General features: G+C 39.9%; 3 protein-coding genes and 1 non-coding gene across 4 annotated transcripts; 2 read left to right on the top strand and 2 right to left on the bottom strand.

Moving 5' to 3' along the window:
• The first annotated feature begins 2,314 nt into the window (after positions 1-2,314).
• Positions 2,315-2,387, top strand: TRNAV-UAC (transfer RNA valine (anticodon UAC)). The gene has a single exon. It is a non-coding gene; the product is annotated as a tRNA-Val (tRNA).
• Positions 2,388-5,174: 2,787 nt separating this feature from the next.
• On the bottom strand, positions 5,175-14,346 carry LOC133095041 (histone H2A type 1-J-like). Its single transcript, XM_061195870.1, has 2 exons — positions 13,931-14,346; positions 5,175-5,222 (listed from the first exon to the last, which is right to left on the bottom strand). The coding sequence occupies exon 1, from the start codon at positions 14,323-14,325 to the stop codon at positions 13,939-13,941; it is 387 nt and encodes a 128-aa protein (XP_061051853.1). The 5' UTR covers positions 14,326-14,346; the 3' UTR covers positions 5,175-5,222; positions 13,931-13,938.
• Positions 14,347-14,640: 294 nt separating this feature from the next.
• On the top strand, positions 14,641-15,021 carry LOC133095046 (histone H2B type 1-K-like). The gene has a single exon (XM_061195876.1). It carries the CDS (start codon positions 14,641-14,643, stop codon positions 15,019-15,021), a length of 381 nt encoding a protein of 126 aa, XP_061051859.1.
• A 1,156-nt stretch (positions 15,022-16,177) lies between these two features.
• On the bottom strand, positions 16,178-16,498 carry LOC133095056 (histone H4). The gene has a single exon (XM_061195886.1). It carries the CDS (start codon positions 16,493-16,495, stop codon positions 16,184-16,186), a length of 312 nt encoding a protein of 103 aa, XP_061051869.1. The 5' UTR covers positions 16,496-16,498; the 3' UTR covers positions 16,178-16,183.
• Between the last annotated feature and the right edge of the window lie 3,852 nt (positions 16,499-20,350).

Below are 20,350 nucleotides of genomic sequence, written 5' to 3'. Positions count from 1 at the left end.
TTAGACCTTGCAGTATTGTCTACTGTTATGTTACCTGTCTGTTGACTTTGACAGAACTTCATGGCAGAGCCTTGATTTTATTAAGGATTTATCTTTTTTTCCCCTACTGGTTTGTACTTTTGAGGTTATGCTTAAAGGGTCTTTCTCTGCTACTAGGTTAAAAAATATTCTCTTTTAAAAAGTATAGATTTTCTTTTTTATATTTGAGACATGATCTGTCTAGATATCTAGAGAAGTGTACTGGATTTTTAAATGATAGTCTATTGGGGTTGTGTCTTCTAGTGTCCTAAGTTTTGGTTTAGTAAGGGTCTCCAGGATGTGTTGGTGGTCATGTAGCATCCTACACTTCCTTTACTTAGCCTTCTCACATTTTCATGAAATTATGTATTTAGTAAAATTGTGTGCTTTTCCTGTTAAAATATATGTCTGCAAGGTCAGGGAGAGTCTAACAACCCAGCACAAGTCATAGCACATAAATAGTAAATTTTATGAAAATAATTGTTTGAATTATGTTTTATGAATTTCCCATCAAAAACCTTCCAAAGATTTGTTTTTTGTTTATATTCTTGTAAGCCTGGACCAATGTTTCATGGACCTATGAGGTCAATCCTAGACTACCCAGATTGTAAACAAATACTTTTTGGTTTCTTATAAGAAAAGATATGAGAACAAGAATCCTATGTTGCTGTGATTGGTGAGTGGGAAGGCTTTGAACTTAAAAGTTTATAAATTGCGTACCTGCTTGGGTTCAATCCTTGCTTCTGGCACATGAGCTTATTTTCTAATTTGTCCTTTTCGATAAGAACTGGAAACCCCTCACGTTTGTTCCAGAAAACTTATGAGTTTCTGTTTTGTGCTCAGGCTATTTGGTTATTTTTTGCTCTCCTATAATCCTACACCTTACCTCCAGAGCATAGAAAAAAAATCCAAGTAGGCAGTGTTTAATAGGTTGAATCTTTCCACTGTGGTCCTTGCCCACCATCAGTTTGGTATAACCACCCCAAGCCCATCAGTTTTTAAGTCTACTGTAAATTGATTCTAAAGAGAAATGAAAACTGAGAAGACCTTGAACAGCTAGGATTATGTGACCTGCAAACAACCACCTCAGTCTGGTGGCCCTCACCAGTGACTCGATTTCCAAAAGGCTCCCGACTCTTCAAGAAGGCTCTGGAAATCAGGGCCCAGAGTTTGAAGGAGATGTGTTGGACCAATATTATATCACAAGGAAAGAGGGAGGGAAGAGAGAGAGATTGTGAACGGGAAGTAAAATTTCTCCTCTATTCTTTGGGTTTCTGGCTGGGCCTGAGAAGTAAACTAGCATAAAACAGATTAATAGGAGAAAAACATACAAATTTTATTAAGTAAGTTTTACATGTACGTGGGAGCCCTCACAAGAAAAATGAAGACTCAAAGAAGCAATCAGAGCCCAACGCTTATGCACTAGGTTGGACAAACGTTGTGAAAACGTGCCAAGACGAAAGGGTTTGGACTAGGGCAATTATGTGGAAAAGCGACTAGGAAGATAAGGGTTAGTTTAAGGAGGTTTTTTGGTACAGATTTCTCTCTGCTTGGACTCCCCAGTCTCTGGTGATAAGAATGCTTCCTTCCTTCTGGTACAGAGAGGGCATATGGGTATTTTATCTCCTGCTTTTGGAAAGAAAAAGGAAGGTAAGAGTGCCCTTCTTGCATCTGCTGTTTTTCAAGTGTCTTTAGCTTAAAACAATCAACATACCAGAGAGGCATATTTTGGGGTGGCATGCTCTGAACCCCTACAATTGAAAACATTTTTTTTGCCTCCCATCTTAATGCACAAATATCCCAAGTTTAACTTAGTGAGCAGTCCCCATCCGGCCAGCTCTAACCCAGCTGCAAAAAAAGGGAGGTCGTGTGAGTGCTGCTAACTTCGTTTATAATTCCCTTGAAATAAAGATACGTTTATTCAGCCCCGGTTATTTGCTAGGAACTACAGCAAAAGATGCGTACACACAGGGGTTTTAATTGTTGCACTTCTCTATCTGCAGCACTTCGACAAGTGCTTGGCACGTAGGCTCAAAATAAATACTCTCTGAGTGACTGGATAAATATAGATTAGTTTAGAAGTGTTCAAAGGGGCACAAATCAATCATGTGTTCACAGATGATGCAATTTGAGGACATATTTCAAGCTTGTGCGTGAGTGAGATGCACTAGAAATGTAATTAAGCTCCAAAATTTCCTGTGTTCAAAGTTATCTATCTTTGAATCGAATAGCTATATTTTCTGATGTATTTTTCTAGAAATTTTTGTATCTGGGGACAGGAAGCCCACGTACTTGTGGTTCCATAGTGTAGTGGTTAGCACGTCTGCTTTACACGCAGAAGGTCCTGGGTTCGATCCCCAGTGGAACCAACTTGTAAACTGCTTTTTTTTTTTTTTTTTTTTTCCTTTTCCTTCTCTCACTCCAATGCTAACAGAGTGGGTTTTTCGCTTTCGTTTTTGTTTTTGTAGATTAGGCTTCTGAGAGCTATTTATGAAACAGAATTGCAGATTCTCTCCCGACTTTTCTTTGGGAGCTCCACTTTCATACACTGCTTAGCTCTCTGAGGCAGTGTGGAGCATCGGGTTGTCACCGAAAAATAGTCTTGTTATTTCTGTTATCTCCAGTCATCATAAAAGTCAAGCAAAAATAGATCTCAATGAGGCCTGAGCGTTGGGGACAATAAACATTTTCTCACCTCAAGAGTGAGAGAGCCTAATCAGCAAGAATTTCTAAAATTGTAAAACTGGGCGGAGGGGCGAGGATCCGATTTTAGGTCAAAAGGGTGTAGCCTGGGCCTCAGATTGGGAACAGTGCCAAAGAAATGTGTGGACGGGTCTCAACAGATGCTGAACCCTCCAGCATTTCCCAATTCTTCAGAGGACTCAGGTTCTCTCTCCTAGAAAGTCAAGCTCTCCTAGCTCCTGCCTGGAAGTCTCAGGAAGAAGGCTCCAGGTTTATGCTCCTAAAAGGATAAAACAGTGATCTCTGTCCTGAGAGGCATTTGATGTGTTTGATGGCTGAGGTTCCAGACTAAAGACAAGAGACATCTATGAAAACCTTGACCTTACCCACTGATCTTCCCAACCCTCTTCGACCCCACTTCCACTCAAAATAAGCAAGCACCGTCCAAAGGGTCAGAGCTTGCAATAGACTTTCACATATCCTGCTCTAAACCATGAATAGAAAGTCAGAATAATGATATTTCTGAAGAATGTATTAAAGAAATGTAACAAAAACAGAAACAAAAAGCAACTTATGGACAAAGGCTACATAGGTAGAACAATGCTGAGAATAAACCAATATTAATATACTCCGAGAGATGGGAGACAACATTGAATACTGAAATAAAGATAAGTGTATTTGCACAAGGAAAGAGGCTTTTGTAAAATAAAAATATATTATCAGAAATAAAAATTTTAATAAATAGATCATAAAGTGTGATAATATCCTGGAATATCAAGCAAAAAAGTTAGTGATACAGAGAAAAATATAAGTTTATTAGAGGAAAAGTCTAGGATGTGCAATATCTAAGTAGTATTACTTCCTGATATAAAGAATAGGGAAAATGCAAGGATGATAAACCTCAAAAAATTAGGTACATATCACAACACTAAAAAAAAAATCTAGATAGGCAGGGATCACTGAGTAGTCAGTAAAAAGGATTTTTGAAAAGTCACAGAAGGGATAAGTTAACAGAGTAGCTGACTTTTCAAAATTGGCACCAGATGCTAGATGACAATAAAGCAATGGATTCAAATCTGAAAGAAAATGAAATCCACCCTAGAATCCTATATGAAACCCAAGTATCCATCAAGTATGAGTGTAAAAGAGAGACATTTTCAAATATACACTGCCTTGTATAATTTACCTTCAGTACTTCCTTTCTTGGGATCCATGGGAGGATACGTTCTACCAAAATGAAAGTGTGGGTTAAGAAGTAGGAAGACTTGGGATACAGAAAGTATGAGATGCAAGTGCAACATAGGAGATAAGTAAAGGGATAGTCCAGGATGACGGGAATATCATACATATGGAGTGTTAAGGGGAGCAAGACCAGACTGTAAGAGTTCAGAAATGTCTGGGGAAGAATTCTTCAAGGAGATGAAGTTGAGAGAAACCTGGATGTGGATAAACACCCTGAAAAGAGATTTAAATAACTGGTGGATGGATTTGGGGGTGAAATAATAAGACCTATTGAAAATTGTGCGAATAAAAATATGATTAATTATTCCATGTGGGAGGAGTAATAATAGTTCGTTAGGCTGGTTTAAAATTAGAAAATATGTATAAGGAGTGAAAAGGAATAAATAAGTAATCATTAGTTGCAGATGATATGATATCTACAGAGAAAACTGGAGAATCAATAAATGTTTAAAATCAATAAATGAGTTTAGCACATTTGCTAGATAACTGTTCATAATTTTAATTCAGAAATACATAGAAAATAAGGTTTAAAAAATTATACTTAAGAATAAATCTGACAAATTATGTACAGTACTTTCACAGGGAAAGTTATAAAATATTATGGAAAGATATAAAAAACTACCTAAATAAATGCAATGATACAACACATTAATGAGAGCAAAAGTTCTATAAAATAAAAATACAAAATTTCTTTAAAATTATATAAAATTATATATATACAATGAGATTTCAATCAAAATTCCAACAGATTCTAATACTTGGAAGAACTAGAGAGCTTTAGCAAACTAAATTATTTTAAAAAAGAAAAGAATGTTAGTGGTGTTTTCTTTTCTAACGTCAGATGTATTTTAAAGGATAGTAATTAATATGTGTGGTATTTTTGCAGAGATAGATAAACCAATGGAACAGAATAGATAGCACAATATAGACCAAGGCAAATAATGAAACACCAAATACCTATATAGGAGAGTGGAGGTAGAAGGGAGGGAATTGGAAAGAGTGGATGGAATATTCATGACTTATCTGAGAACACGGGTGTGGTTTAGGCCCAGAACTGATGCAATCCTCCTTTTCAGTCCTTGTATGAGCTTTTCCCATTGTTGTCATGGTAACTGTCAACTGTCAAGGTGCTGGTGGGTGTGTCATTTAGCATGCTAATGTATTCTAATAAACATATAATGAGGCTCAAGGTCTACTGGAAGTCAAATCTTCTGCCATCTTGCATGTAGTTGGTTCGAAACAGTTCTTGTATTTTTTCTCTTTGCAGCTTCCTCCTGAAACTTAGATAAGAGTAGTTGGTTTCTATTCAAGGGAAGGGGTAGGGGTATGATTCTGGGGAAACAGCCTTGGTGACACTATGGCAAACATTTTGGCAGGCATGGGGCTAATAAATAGCCTAGCTGAAATCTTGAAGTGAACCTTAATTCTGAGGACAGACAAAACTCTTCCTGCCATGGCTGGAATTAACTTATCACCATCAAAATAGCTGAGGACTGTAGTCAATTTAAGTAGATGCTGAGTTCAGCATCAGTGTTTACAACATTACTACTACAAAGGCACAGATAGCAATACTATTTATTTACTTATTTATTTAACAATAACAACAATGGCTTATTTTATCATGTTTTTGGTTTGTAGCTCACTGAGCTAGTGCCCCATACATATCATGTCCTTAAATCTTTAGAACAATTGTCGAAAGTGGTAACTCTCATTAACTTCCACTGAGAGAGGAGGATGATGAGGCACAGAGAAATTAAAAAGCAGACCATGAGTGCCATAGATAGAGGAGGGCAGTTTTCCCTCTGCAAATTGGCAGGTTGTGAATGATGCTCCCAACCAATATTCAAGCAATCATAAAAGGACACCTGGAAAATGCAAATTTTTAACCTTAGAATTCCCCTGCTCAGTTTATATCAGATTTGCTAGTGATGTCATACAAAGCTACACAACATAATTGTGAACCAGAGAACTGACATGTCTAGTAGAAATGTATTGGCACTAAGTATCATGTGGTGCATGCCAAGCAAATTCTCTACTTTTTGAGCAAATCACCAAGTGTAGGTCTTCTTTAACCCATTACTAGCCTGGCACTACAAGTTAATTCTGTGCCAGATTTAGGACCCTAACCCTCTTACCAAGAAGTAGCCTCTGGGTCATAGTACATGGATTTCCGCTACTCAGGCCAGTAAGTGCTGGAGAAAGTATGTTCTAGAGAATTGAAAGATCAAGATGTTTGTCTCTGTTCTAAATCTGAGTTTCCTCACTCACTGGTGGGAAAAAAAAATTGATAGGAGCCAGTCTGGGTTAATACATACTTGATCCCTGAACTCACCCTTATAAAATTGAGTAGAAATAACACACACAAAAGAGAAAATTGAAGTAGATGTGATCCAAATGAACATGGATGGTCATTGTGAATATTGTTAGACTACTGTGAAGCAGCCTCAAACCTGGGCTGCTGAAGGGATGACACTGAAAATATAAGGCATTTCAGCTTAATTACAATATCTCTGAAGCTTTGTTGGTTCGAGTTTCAGAATCCATGTCAGGTGGACACTTGGGGAGGAAGTGGGGGCTATTTTAGCCCTATGAAGGGAAGGCTTTAGGAAATCGAAGACGATATCTTCATGCTGAAACTTCTAATAAGCTGCTAAAACTATGAGAAAGAAGACAGAAGACAGTATTTTTTTGAGCACTGAAAATTTACAAGGCCCAGGGGAGATGAGGTACCATATATGTATTCTCAGAGTGCTGTGCTATGAGAAGTGAACTCACCGCTCCTCTGGGGATCTGCTTCTTTTTAGTCATCTCACTGTGGTCCCCAGGTAGCATCTACTGCTTCTGCTTTCCAGCCACCTCCCCACCTCGGATCAACGCTCTTCCACTCCCACCTTACCCAGTCCACTTGCCTCTTTCTAACTCACTCAAGAAACTGAAGAGGCTAGAGATAGTGGCTATTCTTTTGAGTCATGATCCCCACCCCCCAAAAGTTCCTCTAATTTTCCCCAGATTATCAAAGTTTACAGTTTCTCAGCACTGACCTAGCCATGATACTTATACACCCTACTATATATAAAATAGATAACTAATAAGGACCTACTCTATATATAGCACAGGGAACTGTATTCAATACTCTGTAATGACCTATATGGGAAAAGAATCTTAAAAAGAGTGGATATATGTATATGTATAACTGATTCACTTTGCTGTACAGCAGAAACTAACACAACATTGTAAATCAACTATGCTCCAATAAAAATTAAAAAAACAATAAAATGCATCCAAAAGAAGAAAAAAAGAAATGCGTGATTCATAATCAGTCCTTTGTGTGCTAGAAAAGATTGCCACAATAAACCGGATCTGCATTTGAACAGTCATTTCATCGTGTTTAAAAGAAAAAGTTTTCTATTATTATTGTTATTACCTCAACTTCTTCATTGCGACTTCCAGGCAATGCCAACAGGAGTGTTGGACATGGGTATGGTTGGGAAGAGAAGAATTGGAGAAAAACAAACATAAAAACCCCCCAAAACCATGGATACTTTCTGTTTGGCTGGCCAGTGGGGGCAGGATGCTGAACATTTGTCTTCAAATTTGCAAAGGTTTTAGAGAGGCTGTCTCCATGGCAGTGTTGAAAAATATCGGTGATGCCCATATGTGGAATAAAGCTACTGCCGTGACTCGGTTTCGAACCGAGGTTACTGCGGCCACAACGCAGAGTACTAACCACTATACGATCACAGCATGCCTTCAGGAAGCATCTACTTTAGAGCTGTACCTCTGCTCTTTTCTCAGGAACGTCTATTCCTGTCATCTAAAGAAACATGCACTTTGTTTTCCGTCTTTAGTTAGAAATGCCTTCTCAGTTTATTGCCTTATTCTGCTCCTCCACTTGCTAATACAGTATGTTGCTCCTGGCAAACCAACCAAAAGGAACAAAAATTAAGTTTCACTACATGGAATTTTCCAAACATGATGGCTCCTCTCTGGGGTTGCTAACACTTGTGGACTGACTACTCTCACTTCCACTTCAGCTCGTGCAGGTCTCTTGCTTAGTTTTAAAAAGCGTGGTCCTCAGACCTCCAGCGATAGAATGGAGAGGGTGTTGCTTCGAATTGAACCTTACTGGGTCCCATTTTTGGCCAAACTGGTCAGAATCTCCAGGTGCTTGGCGTAGAATCTGGCATCATATCAGGTGCCAAAAGTGAGTTCAAAGGAAGGGATATGGCTCCATCCTGACCCATACATCTGTGAATCTGGCACGCCCCTGGACTCAGCCTGCCCAACTGAGAAAATGTTCGGTGCCTCGGGGTGCTTACACCTCATTGAAACTTGTTTCTCCCAGTTTTGCCAGTTGCCCGAGGGGGACAGGGGACAGTGCTTCTTGTATGGCCTGGAAGCTCTATGGGTCGCCCGCACCCCGTCACAGACACCTCTGCCTGCGCACAGTAGAGTCAGGGTCCTGGACATGCTCTTTCCTTGGTACAGAATGATTTCCTTTCTTCTCTTTACCTGGTTAAATTCTATTCATGCTTCAGCTCTCCACGGAATTCACTGGGGAAGCTTTTCCTGAACTCCCCTCTCCGCACAACATGTTCCTCTCGGTCTAAGTCAAATTTATTTTCTCTGTTCCATGATTCTTTTTTTATTTTTCCATCAGTGTCCCCATATCAGTTTCTTATGATGTATTAGTTACTGGAGTTATTTTAAATTAATGTCAGTCTCCTCCCTCCCTCCCTCCCCTCCCCAGCTGTGCTCCAAGAGGAGATAACTGTCGTGTTCAATAGTCTATTGCCAGGGTTCCACATTTAGTAAGTTCTTTATGAATATTGCTCGGGCGCACAATGAATGAATGAATGCACAGAGATTCCAATCCAATCCTTTATGGAGGCAACTTCTCCCAACAGTATGTGGCCAGGCACATGGCTTTATTGTGTGCAGAGGCTGTGGGTAGGAAAGACCGTTAGAAAATGAAGGCAAAGGAGTTCAGAATTACCTCAGCAGCTGACCATATAAAGCTTCTCAGCAGAGCCAAAATGATGTCTTTAATTTTCTGAGATTTTCTTTATCTCCTTTCGTCTAGATCACACAAAGCCATCCTAATTACTGGCAGGTTTGCTGAAGAATTACCTGCTTCCCAGTATTAATTTGATCAGGGAAGAGAGCTAGGGATTTTGTCTCAAGGAAATGAGCTCAGTTAAGCTGAAGGAAAGGAAATGCTGCCTGCACAGGGAATGCAGGCTGCTTTTGTCTCAGGCCTGTTTGAGTTGGACCTCTCCTTCCTTTCTTTCCCTCAGGGACTTCCTCTCACCCTATTTAGAAAGCACCCTATTTATGGACACAAGTGCTTTTCTGCATTTTCTGCTGGGGTGTTTTTAGCAATTGGACTGATTTGCATGTGCTTCTCTATAAGAAGAGAGAAAAGCCAATCCTGTGTGTTAGTCCTTGGTGTGGCACAGGCCTAGAAAATGGCCTCTCTTCTTGTGCTTTTTATTTTTGAAAGCCTTTCTGAGGATTTTGCCTGACACTTTTACTACAGTGATTCTGAGTAGGATAAGAGACAGGGTGGCCTAATCCAACCTGCTAGCTCTATGTTTATCAATGCCATGGACTTTTCTACTTCTGACTTCCCTACATTTTCTATTAAAAGTAAATTTAAAACTCTCTCTCTTACTCAGGGGCATAGCTCCAGGAACCCTTCCCTCTCTTTCCTATATTATTTTAAAAAAATCTCTGTAGGGGGAGTTCCCTGATGGTCCAATGGTTAGGACTCCATGCTTTCACTGCCTTGGGCCCAGGTTCAATCCCTGGTTGGGGAACTAAGATGCCATGTAATGTGGCCAAATAATAATAGTAATAGTAATAATAATAATAACCTCTGTAGGATCTTTCCTATCAGCTTTTATTTCTTTCATCTGAAATGTTCTCTTGCTACCCTTTGAGCTACTAACATTATTGTCCTTCAGTTAACAGTCATATTTCCCCAAAGTGACATGTACCATATCTGGATATGCTACCCTCACCAGCTATCAGATAATTTGTAAGCCTGCTGGTTTTCAGTTGGCCCCACTTTGAAGTGCATATCCTGCCACTTGGGCTTTATGATGCATAAGAGTCATTGGTCTGGAGTTATGCATGGCAGACAGAAATGCTCTAAGGAGACTCTTGCAAAACTCATGAAGAGTATCACACCTGGGGATTTAGAATAAGGCCAAGTCTTATGCTGATGGCAACTATTATTTATTTGAAAAGTAGCTTCTAGCATCTACTGAGCCATTTTAATTACTGAATGCCTGACAGTGGGACATAAAGCAAATATGTGCCCCAAAATATTCACCAGGAACTGGGTGTCCTATGATCTACCAAATTATAAAGATGGATATCACAGTAGCATTTCATTTTAAAATGAAATTCTATAGACAAGACCAGATCTGTGATGGTCTGAGCAAGATGTGTGATGCTCAGACTCCTGTGCTATCTGTTTCTATTGCTTTGCTACCTCTCCTTCAACTCTTTTTTATAACCTCTTGGTAAACTCCCTATGACCAGTTAAAAAAGGATTAACAATCATGGCCTTGTTTTAGAGTGGCTTTGCAGAGCATTTTAGCACTAGTAGAATTGGATAGCTGTGCGCTACAAGTTATGCCTCCACTTAGAGATGGGAGGTCTTGAGAGAGAGTAGTGAAAAGAAATCCCCCCTGTCAGCAGAATATTGGGTGGTACATCTGGTTGTCCACTTCTTATGGTAGGGAATCTGGCCTGATGCAGGAAAAGCGAGTCTATATGTATCTTTACTAATTTATAGACAGGGACTAGTGAGTTATCCAGCTAATCAAGGACATGGAAAACATGACTAGAAAATTATTATCATGAAGGTCTTGTGGAGTGTAATGTACAAGGACACAGTCAGTATATGAGTTACCCCAAAATGACCACCAGAGGGCTTCCACCATGAAGGAGGCTCTTAAGAATGGGGTAGAAATGATGATCTATCCTGTGGATATTAGTCAACCTCTTTCCCCAACAAATCAGTGATTGCAAAATTGCCCATGTACAAATTTTTCAATATCTCTCTTTAACATTCCTACTCATACCTTAGACCAAAGTGTATAAGACCAGGTAGTTAAGAGAAGGCAGTTATGTGTGGGTTCTGTGTTGAGGTAGCTAATATCTTGATTTATAGCTTTATCTCTTACAAATTGAGAATCTGATTGAATAAACTACATTGTGCTTTCTTGTCTTACTCAGTTTGGGCTGCTATGACAAATATTATAGGATGGGTGGCTTAAACAACAAACATTTATTTCTCATAGTTCTGGAATCTGGGAAGTCCAAGAGCAAGGTGCCAACAGATTCCATGTCTGGTGAAGACCTGCTTCCTGGTTTGTAGGTGCTGCCATCTCTCTGTGTGCTCATGTGATTTCTTCTTTGTGGGCTCCAGGAGTGGGTGGGGAGCTCTGGTCTCTTCTTCTTCTTACAAGAGTGCTAATCCCACCATGAGGATTCTACCTTCATGACCTCATCTAAACCCATTTACCTCCCAAGCCCCCATCTCCAAATACCATCACATTGGGGGTTAGGATTTCAATATATGAAAGGGGGGCAGGGGGCTCAAACATTCAGTCCCATACCATTTCTTTTCTAAATTGTAACTGGAACGATACCCACCTAAAGTGCATTCATGTTACATATGTAGCCCATAAATGGTCTGTACTGAATATCTCTTCCATGTTTTCTTTAAAGCCTCATTCTCTTCTCTTTTGGGACCTCAACTATTCACTTTGAAGCCTTCACATTATAGTACAAAACTGGAACCCAGGACTGGATAAGTGAAGTGATTGCTGGATCTGGAGGAGGGAGAAAAGGCCAGTGGAAGATTCTCTCTTATTCCTTATTGTTTTATATCACCTTCCATTTGCAATGACTGTGGCGTCTAAAACTCTTACAGGAGTATATGAAATTAGTAAAGATTTTTAGAAAGTAAGTTTTCTCATTTCTCTAAAAAGAAAACACATCCCTTTTAAATTCCCCAATGAAGGTAAAGAAACCATGTATGCTAAAGTCAGTTTTACAAATACCATCATAGACATTACTCAACACTGATACTTATATTCATGTTAATGTATGTCATAGACATGGAAATGCAGTATCTAGATCCCCCACCAAGGAAAGAATTGCTGCCCAACTGTAGAATGCACTTAGTAGATAGGCAGCAGCTCTTAGCTCCAGGGTTCACCAGAGTTGCAGATCTCCACCCAACTCAAGGCACGCCCGTCCTCAGGGCAGTCCACTTCAGTGGCAGAAGTAAAGCCTGATCCAGGGACATTTTCACCGAATGTGGGGCAACTCTGACGGGCAATACAGGCTCCATTGCTCCCCACATGTTTGTCTGGCCTGTATCACAGTTTGACATTCTCTGTCCAATCCTAGTTCTTTCCTCCCTTCACAGATGTTGGTCCCTAATAAACATCTTGCACCCCAAACTCCATCTCAGCATCTGCTTCCAGAGAACTCAAGCTACATCACTATATCACCATAATTTTTTTCCTGGGTGTCTTGCATTTCATTATCACTTCATTCGACAGGGCTTCTGCAAGCAAAGACTAGGAGTAGCAAATAAATCCTGTATTGAATTATAAACTATGTTCTCAATCTTTCAGTTTTTGAACCACATAATAAAGTCGATATTATTTTTTTAATTAATTTTTATTGGAGTGTAGTTGCTTTACAATGTTGTGTTAGTTTCTACTGTACAGCAAAGTGAATCATCTGTACGTATACGTATATCCCCTCTTTTTTGCATTTCCTTCCCATTTAGGTCACCAGAGAGCATTGAGTAGAGTTCCCTGAGCTATATTGTAGGTTCTCATTAGTTATCTATTTTATACATAGGATCAATAGTGTATATATGTCAATCCCAATCTCCCAATTCATCCCCCCCACCCAGTCAATACTATTTTTATGGTGTCTTTTTTAAAAAGTGGGTTGGATTCCACAGCTTTTTCTATCTAGCTAATCTGTATTATCAAATTTATTATCTCAGATATCAGGGTTGCTATTGCTTTTGATTACTTATACACATTAATTTACACACCCGAAGTCCTATATTATGGTGTCCTCCCCCCCCGCCCCCTTTAAGTTCATCGCCTAATGGGCCTTCTGGCTGTTCCCAAGAAAAACACATTTTCTGTCCTAAGGCTTTTGCATTTTCAGTTCCCTCTACTTGAAATACTCTTCCTCTAGTATCTGCCTGTCTCGTTCTTTTTTTAATTTATGTATGTCTCTGAGCAAGTAACACTTTTAAGAGGTAATCTCCATTTACCCCATATCTAAAATGAGTCCCCATAATGCTCTACGGCTTATCTCCTCACTATGTTTTTCACAGGATGTGTATCATCTTACATATTATATATTCACATGTTTATTTATGGCTCCCTCACCTAGAGTAAATTTCAGGGAGGTAGATTTTCTAGGTTTGACTGTTGTATCCTGAGTTACTACAAGAGTGCGTTAAATGAACATGAGTCCCAAAGAAATAGGACCACGGATTTACTAATATGGGATTAAATAAGTTCTGCATATTTTTAATCGACAAACTCTAGTTCCCATTAGAATTAAATCTTAAAGAAAATGTAAACGGCTGCTGAGTGGAATTTTAAGAATTTCATCATCTGATGTAACTATCCTTTAGTTAGGTCACTTAACCAGGATGCTCTTTCAAAGGACTTTTCTAAACAGTACATTCAGAATTGCTAAATTTCCTAAAAGTAATCAGTGCATCCGTATTTTGGCTGCCTAAGTATACTACTTCTAGATAACATTAGTTTTATTAACTGACTTCAGATACTTGCCATTCGGATTCATCTCGCAACTTCTGAACAAACTTCTCCACATACTATCACTCAAAACACAAAATTGTGTGTACCAGCTTTCTCTTTGACAGTGTAGGTGGCTCTGAAAAGAGCCTTTGTTTTTCAGCTTTTCTCACCTTGTTACTTATTTGGTCTTGTGGTGGCTCTCGGTCTTCTTAGGCAGCAGCACGGCCTGGATGTTGGGCAAGACGCCGCCCTGCGCGATGGTGACTTTGCCCAGCAGCTTGTTGAGCTCCTCGTCGTTGCGGATGGCCAGCTGCAGGTGGCGCGGGATGATACGCGTCTTCTTGTTGTCGCGGGCCGCGTTGCCTGCCAGCTCCAGGATCTCGGCCGTCAGGTACTCCAGCACCGCCGCCAGGTACACCGGCGCGCCGGCCCCGACCCGCTCGGCGTAGTTGCCCTTGCGGAGCAGGCGGTGCACCCGGCCCACGGGGAACTGAAGCCCGGCCCGCGAAGACCGAGTCTTAGCCTTGGCGCGAGCCTTACCGCTTTGTTTGCCTCGTCCGGACATTACGAGCTGAGCAACGTCACCTCAAATAGCTACCAAAAGGAAAGTGCAAGGGCAGCACTTTTTATAACCCTATTGGGCGCGAAAAAGAAAGCGTGTCATTGGTTAGGATGTGGCTTCATTTTAACCAATGGAAAGGCGAAATTGGGATTCTTGCGTTCTGATTGGGCAGAACTAATTTCTGACGGCTTCTTGAACAGCCACCAATCAGACATAGGACGTCGACTTACCTTATTTGCATAAGAGGTTCTATATAAATGAGGTACTTTGCGTTCCTATTATTTTCTCATCGCTGTACGTTGCGAATTTTTATAGATCATGCCTGAGCTGGCGAAGTCCGCTCTGGCCCCGAAGAAGGGCTCTAAGAAGGCGGTGACCAAAGCGCAGAAGAAGGATGGCAAGAAACGGAAGCGCAGCCGCAAGGAGAGCTACTCTGTGTACGTGTACAAGGTGCTGAAGCAGGTCCACCCGGACACCGGCATCTCGTCCAAGGCCATGGGCATCATGAACTCGTTCGTTAACGACATCTTCGAGCGCATCGCGGGCGAGGCGTCGCGCCTGGCGCATTACAACAAGCGCTCGACCATCACGTCCAGGGAGATTCAGACGGCCGTACGCCTGCTGTTGCCCGGGGAGCTGGCCAAGCACGCTGTGTCCGAGGGTACCAAGGCTGTCACCAAGTACACCAGCGCCAAGTAAATTTGTCAAGTAACTGTCTTTTAGATCTAACCCCAAAGGCTCTTTTAAGAGCCACTAAGTTGTCAGTATTAGAGCTGAAAATACAAACTCTGAATTTAGGTTTAAGTTCTAGCAATAACGTGAGCGATTGAGAATTCTATTGTACTGAATCATATGTACTGTGGTCGTAATTTGCCTCTGAATAGAAGGAAACCAGTTATACTACCAAGTGCCTCAGAAACACGGCCCTTAGACCTGGTAAGTTAACACGTGAACACAAAGCGAATCATTCTTGTTTCGGGGGTCTTCTGTGTGAAGTACAGTGGCTTCCTGTTGAAGCCTTAACAGCCTCTATGTCACGTGTCCTTTTTTCTCCACCGGTGTTCTAATATGCATTTATGTAGTAGTAAACTTGGTCTCCAATGACCTCCCAAAATGCAGCCTTTTAACTCAGCAGTTATCTCATGTCCCTGGCCGTACGATGTGCTTAAAAAGAGAATGGCGGGAAGAGCATTAAATTGGCAAAACAATGCTTTCGCTCGGCTTTTAAATTTTGGCCTTTCCAGCCCATTTGGGGTCAGGACAATGCTAGAACTCTCCGTCGCCCTCCCTGCCCCCCCCCCGCCCACCCCCCCACCCCCCCCCAGCCAGGAGGAATAAAGTCTGCAAGGCAAAGAGAAACATGTCTTCAGAGTAAAGATATGTAATATGAGGGCCCACAAAAAAGATTTTATGTGGCCAATTTACTAGTTTTTAAAAACCATATACGGCTAGAGAAACAAGTAACAGATGGGTGGTAAAATGGGGAAAAACAAGGTCATATCCTTCACCCCTGACATTAAGAAATATAAAGGACTGGAGGGAGGTTTTAGAGTTGGGCCTGAGTCCAGGCCTCTGGTCTCATAAAACTCAGGCCTCCAGACAAATCCAACCCGCAGCCGAGAAGCTTGTTGGAGGCCCCACCCGTGCCCGGGGGAATCTTGGCCCGCGATCACTAAATACTGTGCTCTGCCCATATTTTCCACACCCTAGAGTTAACTGTGTGAACTGCCTCGAGCGATCTATTTTAAATGGTTTAAGACACCAGCGTACAGACGGATTGTTACTTTAGCCCTTTCCTTGAAAAGTTGGGGGCCCTAAAAAGGGCCTTTTTAATAAACAAACAGGATCCAACTTTTTTCTTTTAGCCACCGAAGCCGTAGAGGGTGCGTCCTTGCCGCTTGAGCGCGTAGACTACGTCCATGGCCGTGACCGTCTTGCGCTTGGCGTGCTCGGTGTAGGTGACGGCGTCCCGGATCACGTTCTCCAAGAACACTTTCAGCACCCCACGGGTCTCCTCGTAGATGAGACCAGAGATGCGCTTGACACCTCCACGCCGGGCCAGGCGGCGGATGGCGGGCTTGGTGATGCCCTGGATATTGTCGCGCAAGACTTTGCGGTGGCGCTTGGCGCCCCCTTTCCCCAAACCTTTTCCCCCCTTACCACGTCCGGACATTCTCAGGAAATGAGCAGAAAACTGCATTCAACTTGTCGCAGCTCCTTTTAAAAAGTAACCTCTGCGGACCAGAGTGAAAACCAAAAGAGCTGTGGCGGGAATCCCTCTGGGTTGGGGGAGGGGACCTAAAGACCTAAAGGAACAAGCCGGCCATACTACTCCCGTTTGTTCTCTTTCAGTTAATTCTTTTGATTCCTCAAGACCTAGGGTATTTTTCTCCCCTTTTCTCATTTAATGTGTTTCGCTCCTCATCCTCGTTAAACAACAAAACTTTAACATTGTAGATGATACATAAAATAGCACAGAGAATAAAATATTCTGCTTTTATCTCGACCCATATACATGTGTCTTCTTCCTCTACCAGTATTTGCATACGGTTAATACCATTTTATGAAGTTTTTCTCCTAATATATGGGGGAAATATACTACCTAGAAATAGAGCAAGATGGGCTAATAGAGAATTTCAAGATCTTCCAGGTATATTGCTAAATTCTCTTCCACCAAATGTGCGTCAATTTTCATTTTTAATATAAGTTCCTATTATTATTTTACTGATAATGGGTAGAATCATTAAAAATTTTAACTCTATAATAATCCAGACTTGGTTTCTTGTATAGAGAATTAACTTTTAAAAAATTAACCAGCTGGCTAATCAGTATAACATAGTAAATATTTTCTCCACTGATTTGAGGAACTTAATTGATCGTTTATTGAATATTTCACTTAAAATTATTTCGAGTTTTTATTGTTCTGCTGATCAGTCTATGTATAGTGCTCTAGCATTTTAATTATTTGTAATGTTGAAAAATAAGTATTTGCCTGTGAATTCATACCTCATAATTATTTATTTCAAATTAATTTCTACTATTATAGAAAAATAAATCATTTTATCTAGCTGCAACAAAGTAGTTCTTTTAGTACTCTTAACTGTATTAAATCTATACAATTTAGTAGGGTAAATTTGTTATTTTTGAAGTACTGTGTCCTCCTAACCTGCAAAATACCGAATCTGGGTCTTTAAATGTCTCAGATTTTTTTTCTAGGTAACATATAATTTAAAAAAAATTTTTTTACTTCCATTAATTAGGAGAGCAGTTAATTTGTCATTAGTGAACAAGTAGAAAATTCAAATGCAGAGCAAAGAAAGTCTACCTTTGTCTAAGAAAGCCTTTATTAAAAGAATGATTATATATTTCAAACATTCTTGGTTGTATATACTTAATTTAAAAAAATATACTATTTTACTATTGCTTAAATTCTGAGAAATTTTAATCCCGTCTTTAGCATTAGCATATAATCCCATTGTTATTCAATGATTTTCTTTCACTTTCCTTTATTTCAATGAGAGTTACTTTTAGCAAGGTTGCAATACAGTATTTTCAAAGTACTCCTATAAACTATAAATTTCATAAAATAAATAAAAACCTTTGCAAAAACAAAACTGATTCAACCAACAGGAACAAAATTCAGTATATATTACAGAGATGGGTATAGAGCCAGCATAATTCAACAAGTTAATTTAAGGCCAAATACAAATTGAAAATAAGAAGCTTAATTCTCCCCAAGGGCCCCTTTCCTTTCCTTTTTCTCTTTCAAAATTTCTTTCTCTGTCCTTTTCAAATGTACTTAAAATGGCTAAAAAAGCCCTTTGCCAGCCTCTTAACTCAGGAAAGTTTCCTCAAGGACCTTAGAGTCCTCTCTTTAATCATCAAGGAAAATAGTACTCTATTTCCCAGTTTCCTGACTCCAGATTGCAAAACCTACCTAATGTAATGGGTAGTATCTACTTACCTATATAAAAGAGTGAGATTTTTTTCTCTCTCTTTGCAATCTCTTTAAAAGATTTCCCGTGTAGAGCATAATATTTTGAATAAGCATTAAGCTTATTCAATAATAAACTTTCTCTTCTTTTGTTTTACATTATATTTCCCCAACACTAGTTAACTGGAATATATTTTACAGACACTTCTCTACTTTAAAAAAAAAAAAAATTATTTATTTGGCTGAGCCGGGTCTTATGCGGCATGCGGGACCTTCGTTGCAGCCTGCAGGGTCTAGCTGCGGCATGCAGGGATGGAACCCAGGCCCTTTGCATTGTGAGCGGGGGGTCTTAACCACTGGACCAACAGGGGAGGCACCCTTCTCTACTTTAAAAATGAGTAAAATTCCCACCAACTACTAGCCTCCCTTCCTATCTGATTTCATAAGTTTTTGCATAACAACTAGTGATTATAAGACTAGCAATGGATGGATATCTGAAAAGTTTGTCAGATTCTTTATAATTTCTGAAATTGATAAGCAAAGGTTTATTGTTCTATAAACATACAATATATTATTTTATAAAAATACAATGCTCTTCGGGCCATTTTCTAACATAGTAACTGACTTAATATGTCGAGATGAACAGTTCAAATAAAGTATTTTCTTTGTATCTTTATGTTCTTTCACTGTTGAAGGGCAGCTGAATATGCCACCCCAAACTATGCCTCTTTGTCATAAGGGTTATTTTGAACTAACTATTTTTGAGAAACAGCATAGACAGGTGAATCTCTGAAAACAGAAGTTACCTTTTTGTAAGAAACATATTTATAGAGGAAATCTCCATTTGTGTCTCCCTCTCTATACTATGAAGAGAAGGATGATTCTAAATCATGAAAAAGATCTTATGGGAGAAGGCACCCACTTTAACCTGCATAACAAACCCTTGTTTATTATGCTTTTTTCTGATAATGTGTCTCCCCTCCCCTACACAACTTTCTTTTGTCTTTAGCTAAACATGGTGTGTAAGGTGGTGGCTTGGGCCATCCTGAGGAGTTTACTCATTTTTCCTGTGTCTCTCCTGTATACATGAGGTATACATGTTAATAAAATTTTGGTGGTTTTTCTCTTTTTAACTTGTCTTTTATTCTAGGCAGTCGCAGCCAAGAATTCAAAGGGAAAATTTTTTTTCCTCTCCTACACAGTACAAATCAAGTCCAGCAGCAAACTTTATTGGTTACACTTGTGAAATATATCCTATACCTAACCATTGTCTATTACTCCAATTTAAGCCAAACCACCATTATCTCTCAAAAAGACCACTGCAATAGCTTCCTAATTTATATCATTACTTCTAAACTTTGTATTCACCATACAGTTGCCTTAGTGAACTTTCAAAGAAATGTAAATCAGGTTATGCCATTCCTCTGTTCAAAACTCTTAGAATGATTTGCAAAAACTTATAGCATGGCATATAAAACCCTACATGATGATAAAGCCCTACATGATCTGACCTCTGCCTATCTCTGTGAACTCACTTTCTACCCTTGCTTTCTCTGCTCTTGATCTTCCTTAAATATTCTTGATCTTAAACTTGATCTTTATCTTTCTATCTCAAAATGCCCAAATAGATGGGCAAATGCCCAAACTGACTGTAATGGATATACACACAACTAGTAAAACAACTTTAGACCCTTATCAATGGAGAAGGCATCAATTTAAATATGCCTAACAAAGCTTACCCTTGTTTCCCTGGTAACCTCCCTGTACCTGACCTCCCTTCCATCTTTAGCAGAAGATGGTATTTAAGCCGGAGTTCTTTTTGTTTGTTTTGTTTTGTTTTTTGGCCGCACCTCACAGCTTGTGGGATCTTAATTCCCTGACCAGGGATTGAACTCGCGACCTTGTCAGTGAAAGCCACCAGGGAATTCCCTGGAATTCTAAGGCACCTCTAGAGGTACTCATTTTTCCCTGGGTTTCTCCCATGTATACATGAGGTATAGTTGTTAAGAAACTTGTTTTTCTCTTTCGAATTTGGCTTTTATTACAGGGCTTGTTACCCGAAAACTAGGTTCGCCTCTTGGTGGGTGTCGCACC

This window comes from Eubalaena glacialis, chromosome 7 (genome assembly GCF_028564815.1).
Source record: "Eubalaena glacialis isolate mEubGla1 chromosome 7, mEubGla1.1.hap2.+ XY, whole genome shotgun sequence".
In the NCBI taxonomy this organism is placed as follows: domain Eukaryota; kingdom Metazoa; phylum Chordata; class Mammalia; order Artiodactyla; family Balaenidae; genus Eubalaena; species Eubalaena glacialis.
The sequence above is the reverse complement of the archived record's forward strand: the minus strand, read 5'-3'. Positions and strand labels throughout refer to the sequence as shown.

What these genes read in the sequence shown, in the direction of transcription:
- LOC133095041 (XM_061195870.1), bottom strand. Translation starts at nt 14,325, where the DNA reads ATGTCCGGACGAGGCAAACAAAGCGGTAAGGCTCGCGCCAAGGCTAAG.
- LOC133095056 (XM_061195886.1), bottom strand. Translation starts at nt 16,495, where the DNA reads ATGTCCGGACGTGGTAAGGGGGGAAAAGGTTTGGGGAAAGGGGGCGCC.
- LOC133095046 (XM_061195876.1), top strand. Translation starts at nt 14,641, where the DNA reads ATGCCTGAGCTGGCGAAGTCCGCTCTGGCCCCGAAGAAGGGCTCTAAG.